This window comes from Somniosus microcephalus, unplaced genomic scaffold, assembly GCF_052327205.1.
Source record: "Somniosus microcephalus isolate GS21.2 unplaced genomic scaffold, FLI_Smic_1.0 unresolved_chr8, whole genome shotgun sequence".
NCBI classification, from domain to species: Eukaryota; Metazoa; Chordata; class Chondrichthyes; order Squaliformes; family Somniosidae; genus Somniosus; species Somniosus microcephalus.
The window spans coordinates 45,765,291-45,771,684 of NW_028225186.1; the positions used below are offsets into that span (position 1 = coordinate 45,765,291).

The 6,394-nt window shown below is 43.9% G+C and overlaps 1 protein-coding gene across 1 annotated transcript; it reads left to right on the top strand.

Annotated features, from left to right (window-relative positions):
* Positions 1 to 3,742: 3,742 nt before the first annotated feature.
* On the top strand, positions 3,743 to 4,563 carry LOC147086284 (putative G protein-coupled receptor 139). Its single transcript, XM_085979127.1, is given in 2 exon segments — positions 3,743 to 4,001; positions 4,004 to 4,563. Coding segments are annotated over 2 exon segments (819 nt in total).
* Positions 4,564 to 6,394: the final 1,831 nt, after the last annotated feature.

Below are 6,394 nucleotides of genomic sequence, written 5' to 3' on the forward strand. Positions count from 1 at the left end.
ATAGAATTAGATTATGTCTTTGAATATCTCTAATGATTTACACATTTCACACCGAATTCCCGAAGGCTGTGTTGCTTGTCCGGTGCTAGGTTTAAGGACATCTCCTCTGGGCTGGAGAGAAACTTAGAGTGGGAGGGGGAGGATCCAGTTGTCGTGGTCCATGTTGGTACCAACGATATAGATAGGAGAAGGAAAGAGATTCTGCTTAGGGAGTTTGAGCAGCTAGGGGCCAAATTAAAAAGCAGAACCACAAGGGTAATAATCTCTGGATTTCTACCTGAGCCACGTGCAAATTTGGCTAGGGTAAATAAAATTAGGGAGGTAAATGTGTGGCTCAAAGACTGGTGTGGGAGAAATGGGTTTTGCTGCTTGGGCCACTGGCATCAGTACTGGGACAGGAGAGAGCTGTTCCGTTGGGATGGAATTCACTTGGCCAGTGCTGGGACTAGAATCCTGGCGAATCGAATAACTTGGGCTGTAGAGAGGGCTTTAAACTAATTAGTGGGGGGGGGGGGAGGTTTTAAAGAGCTAAAAATAAAAATGACAGTGGAGAAGGCATTAGAGCAAGGTTGCAGTGGAGGAATTAAAAACCAAAGCGTGTCAGGAAGGGACAGAATGTATAATGATAAAGGTAAAGTAGTAAAAGGGGAAATAGCAGGAATACATTGTCAGAAAACATATTTGAAAGTTCTTTATCTGAATGCACGCAGCATTCATAACAAAATAGACGAGTTGACGGTACAAATAACTGCACATGGTTGTGATCTGGCGGCCATTATGGAAACATGGCTGCAAGATGATCATGACTGGGCACTAAACATACAAGGGTATTTGATAATTAGGAAGGACAGACAGGAAGGAAAGGGAGGTGGGGTTGCTATGCTAATCAAGGATGGAATCACTGCAATAGTCAGAAATGTTATTGGGTCAAAGGATCAGGATAGTGAAACAGTTTGGGTGGAGATAAGGAATAATAGCGGGAAAACGTCACTAGTGGGTGTAGTCTATAGGCCTTCTAACTGTTGCACATCTGTTGGTCGGAGTATATATCAGGAAATAGTTGGAGCTTGTAATAAGGGAACAGCTATAATCATGGGGGATTTTAACTTTCATATTGACTGGACTAATCAATTTGGGCATGGCAGCCTGGAGGAAGAGTTCACAAAATGTGTTAGGGACAGGTTACTTGAGCAGAATTTAACTGAACCAACCAGGGGGCAGGCAATCGTAGATCTGGTCCTGTGTAATGAGACAGGATTATTAAAAAATATCCTAGTAAAGGATCCCCTTGGAATGAGTGACCAAAATATGGTTGAATTCCAAATTCAGTTTGAGGGTGAGAGTGTTGGATCTCAAACCAGCATACTGAGCTTAAATAAAGGAGACTATGAAGGTATGAGAGTAGAATTGACTAAAGTGGACTGGGAAAGTATGTTAAATTGTAAGACGGTACAAGAGCAGTGGTCTACATTCAAGGAGATATTTCACATCTTTCAGGCAAAATATATTCACTGAGGAAAAAGGGGAGCAAAAGAAAAGACAGCCATCCGTGGCTTAGTAAAGTAATAAAGGACAGTATCCGACTGAAAACAAGGGCATATAAAGTAGCCAAATCTTGTGGGAGGATAGAAGATTGGGAAGCATTTAAAAGCCAGCAAAGAATAACTAAAAGATTAATTAAGAAGGGGAAGATAGATTATGAAAGTAAACAAGCAAAAAATATAAAAACAGATAGCAAGAGTTTCTACAGCTGTATAAAAAGAAAAAGGGTGGCTAAAGTTGGTCCCTTAGAGGATAAGACCGGGAAACTAGTGTTGAGGAACATGGAGATGGCAAAGACGCTGAACAAATATTTTGTATCAGACTTTACAGTAGAGGACACCAAAAATATCCCAACACTGGACAAACAGGGGGCAATGGGGGGGCGGGGGGAGGAGCTAAACTCGATTAAAATCACTAAGGGGATAGTACTCGGTAAAATAATGGGACTTAAGGTGGATAAATCCCCCGGACCTGATGGCCTACATCCTGAGGTCTTGAGAGAAGTAGCGGTAGGGATTGTGGATGCATTAGTGATTATTTTCCAAAACTCCCTGGACTCAGGAAAGGTCCTGGCAGAATGGAAAACTGCTAATATAACACCCTTATTTAAGAAGGGAAGTAGATAAAAAGCTGGAAACTATGGACCAGTTAGCCTAACATCTATGGTTGAAAACTGTTGGAGTCCATTATTAAGGAAACAGTAACAGAGCATTTGGATAAACATAATTTAATAGGACAGAGTCAGCATGGTTATATGAAGGGGAAGTCTTGTTTGACAAATTTGCTCGAATTCTTTGAGAACGTAACATACAGGGTGGATAAAGGGGAACCAGTTGATGTAGTGTATATCGACTTCCAAAAGGCATTTGACAAGGTGCCACACAAAAGATTACTGTTCAAGATAAAAAATCACGGGATTGGGTGTAATATACTGTCATGGGTGGAAGATTTGCTATCTAACAGAAAACAAAGAGTTGGGATAAATGGTTCCTTCTCGGGCTGGCAATCAGTAACTAGTGGTGTTCTGCAGGGGTCAGTGCTGAGACCCCAACTCTTTACAATCTATATTAACGATTTGGAGGAAGGGACCGAGTGCAACATATCCAAGTTTGCCGATGATACAAAGATGGGAGGGAAAGCAGTGAGTGAGGAGATCATAAAAAATCTGCAAAAGGACATAGACAGGCTAAGTGAGTGGGCAGAGATTTGGCAGATGGAATATAATATTGGAGAGTGTGAGGTTATGCACTTTGGCAGAAAAAAATCAAAGAGCAAGTTATTATCTAAATGGAGAGAAACTGCAAAGCGCTACAGTACAAAAGGATCTGGAGGTCCTGGTGCATGAAACATAAACAGTTAGTATGCAGGTGCAGCAGGTGATCAGGAAGGCCAATGGAATCTTGGCTTTTATTGCAAGGGGGATGGAGTATAAAAACTGGGAAGTCTTGCTGCAGTTATACAGGGTATTGGTGAGGCTACACCTGGAATACTGCGTGCAGTTTTGGTTTCCATATTTAAGAAAAGATTTTCTTGCTCTCGAGGCGGCTCAGAGAAGGTTCACTCAGTTGATTCTGGAGATGAGGGGGTTGACGTATGAGAAAAGGTTGAGTAGGTTGGGCCTCTACTCATTGGAGTTCAGAAGAATCAGAGGCGATCTTATCCAAACATATAAGATTGTGAGGGGAATTTATCGGGTGGATGCGGTGAGGAAGTTTCCACTGATGTGTGAGACTAGAACTAGGGGGCATAATCTTAGAATAAGGGCTGCCCTTTCAAAACTGAGATGAGGAGAAACTTCTTTACTCAGAGAGTGGTGAATCTATGGAATTTGCTACCCCAGAGAGCTGTGGAAGCTGGAACATTAAATAGATTTAAAACGGAGATAGACAGTTTCCTAGCAGATAAGGGAATTAGGGGTTATGGGGAGAGGGCAGGGAAGTGGACGTGAGTCTAGGTTCGGATCAGCCATGATCCTATTGAATGGCAGAGCAGGCCCGAGGGGCCGTATGGCCTAATCCTGCTCCTACTTCTTATGGCCTTATGTTCTTATGTAATTCCAGAAAACTGCTGCGTTTGGTCCCAGCCTGATTTATAATTTCTCTCTTTATTTTCCTTCCTCACAATTAACTTAGTGACTATTGTGATCTTGTCTCGGTGAAAGTGCGGTCTCACGAAATGTGTCACTCGCTACCTGGTGGCAATGGCAGCGGCGGATCTACTGGTCATTATCCTCGACTTGATATTGAGGCAGATTCCGATTGTTTATGCGAGACAGTTTGGTTTCATGCACTATATCCCCCTGTGTAACATACACGCCGTCCTGCTTTATGCAGCCACAGACTGTTCTGTCTGGTTCACCATCAGCTTCACCTTTGATCGATTTGTGGCCATTTGTTGCCAGAAGCTGAAAACTAAATATTGCACCGAGAAAACAGCAGCTGTGGTTTTAGGAACACTGTTGGGCTGAGCTGTTGAAAGGACATCCCCTGGTATTTTATGATGACTGGTAAATATGTGTTTACGAACACTCCCTGGTTTTGTAGTGTAACATTCGATGTTATGTATTCATGGGTCTGGGTAACAATCGAACTCCTTCATTATATTCTCACCCCGTGTGTCCCATTTGTTCTGGTTCTGCTGCTCAATGCTTTAACCGTCAGAAACATTTTAGTGGCCAGCAGAGCCCGCAGGAGGCTCCGGGGAAACAGCAGTGGGGAGAGCCCCAAAGACCCAGAGATGGAGAGTCGAAGGAAATCCATAATTTTACTGTTTCTTATCTCGGGAAATTTCATACTCTTATGGGCAATCTTCATGTTGTATTCTGTATGGAGCCGGATGCGGCATTTGGGGTATCAGTCTGTATCTCTACCTATTTACGTGCAAAAAATTGGATTCATGCTCCAGCTCCTGAGTTGCTGCACAAACACTTGTATTTATGCCCTGACCCAGACTAGGTTCAGAGAGCAGTTGAAGAATGCGATGAAATATCCGTTTACTCTAATTGTTAAATTAATTAAATGATGAGAAGAACTTTCCAGCATCATAACTATATCCCGCCTCATAAGCTGTCCAAACCAAGGGGCCAGTGACACATGTTAATATTAACACACACACGTTCACACTGTGTGTATCATAACCAACCACCAGAGACACCCTGTGAACCGTGAAGCTTCCCACTTCCCTCAGGGCTATTAACACTCTGACAGAGACAACAGCGTAATATTAACACAGTTCTCTGCCAAGCTCCGACAGTAATCACTAAAACCCTCTCACATATCCGTGACTCATATACACGGATTGGGTGAGATACCCACTCTAAATCTAAACCCAGTCCCCATGACAATATTAGTGGAATCACTGAAACCCCTGCAGAAATTAGAACACTACTAAAGGCATTCTTTGTGCAATACAATACTCCCACAAAGCAAAAATGAATATGAAGACACGTATATATAGAAACATTGATCATAGTAACACTGTAGGAATGTATCACTCCTGCCTGGCTTGCTTCACCTCTCCCTCTCTCACAGTGACCCATTCTTTCACTGGTCCCCTCTCACTCTCACCTGGCCCGTCTCTCTCTCTCTTTCTCTCTCTCCCTCACTCACTCGTATACACTCTCGCCTGGCCTACCTCACCTCTCTCTCTCTCTCTCCCTCTCTCTGTCTCTCTCGCTCGCCTGGCCTACCTCACCTCTCTCTTTCCCTCTCCCCGAAACGACCTCACCTCTTTCTCTCTCTCTTTCTCGCCTGGGCTCCCTAGCCGCACCACCTCTCATCTGAGCAGTCCCCCTCTCTCTCTCTCTCACTCCCACACTCTGTAGTCTGGCCTATTATCTCCCTCCCTCTCTTTCTCTCTCTCTCTCTCACACACACACACACACACACTCACTCACATACTCACTCACCAGGCCTACCGATCCTCCCTCTCTCTCTGACTAATGCTGTCGCCTAGCCTGCATCATTCTCACTCACTATATTTTATCCAATGTTCACATTAGAGACAGGAGTTGCTGCTGAGAAACACAGGGGCCATACATTAGCAGAGGGGAGTTAATTGTTCCCTATTACCAGCTGTGTGCTATACATGTACAGGAGGTGGCACTGACATGCACGATCAATTCAGTACCAGGCGGAAGTGAGCAGTTCCATTTTACCCGCTGTGTGCTGTTCATGTACAGGACATGACACTGAGAAAAGAAGAACATAAGAACATAAGAAATAGGAGCAGGAGAAGGACATTCGGCCCTTCTAACCTGTGCCGCCATAAAATGAGATCATGGCTGATCTTCTGCTTCAATTCCTTTCACCGGTCCTATCAGCATATCCCTTGATGCCCTTACTAGTCAGCAATCTATCGACTCCTGTTTTTAATATACCCAATGTCTGAGCCTCCAGAGCCCTCTGGTAAAGAATTCCAAAGAGTCACCACCCTCTGTGTGAAGAAATTTCCCCTCATCTCCGTTCTGAATGGGCTACCCTTTTATGCCGAGGCTGTGGCCCCTGGTTCTAGACTGCTCAGCCAAGGGAAACATTCTTCCAGCATCCACCCTATCAAGCCCTGTATTAATATGGTATGCTTCAATGAGTTCCCCTCTCATTCTTCAGAATTCAAGAGAATGCAAGCCTAGTTTACTCAATCTCTTTTCATATGAAAGCCTCGCCATCCCAGGAATCAATCTCCTGAACATTCGTTGCACTCCCTTTATGGCAAGTATGTCCTTCCTTAGGTAAGGAGACCAACATTGTACACAGTACTCCAGGTGCGATCTCACCAACGCCCTATATAGTTGGAGTAAGACTTCTTTACTCCTGTACTCAAATACTCTAGTAATAAAGGCCCGCATACTATT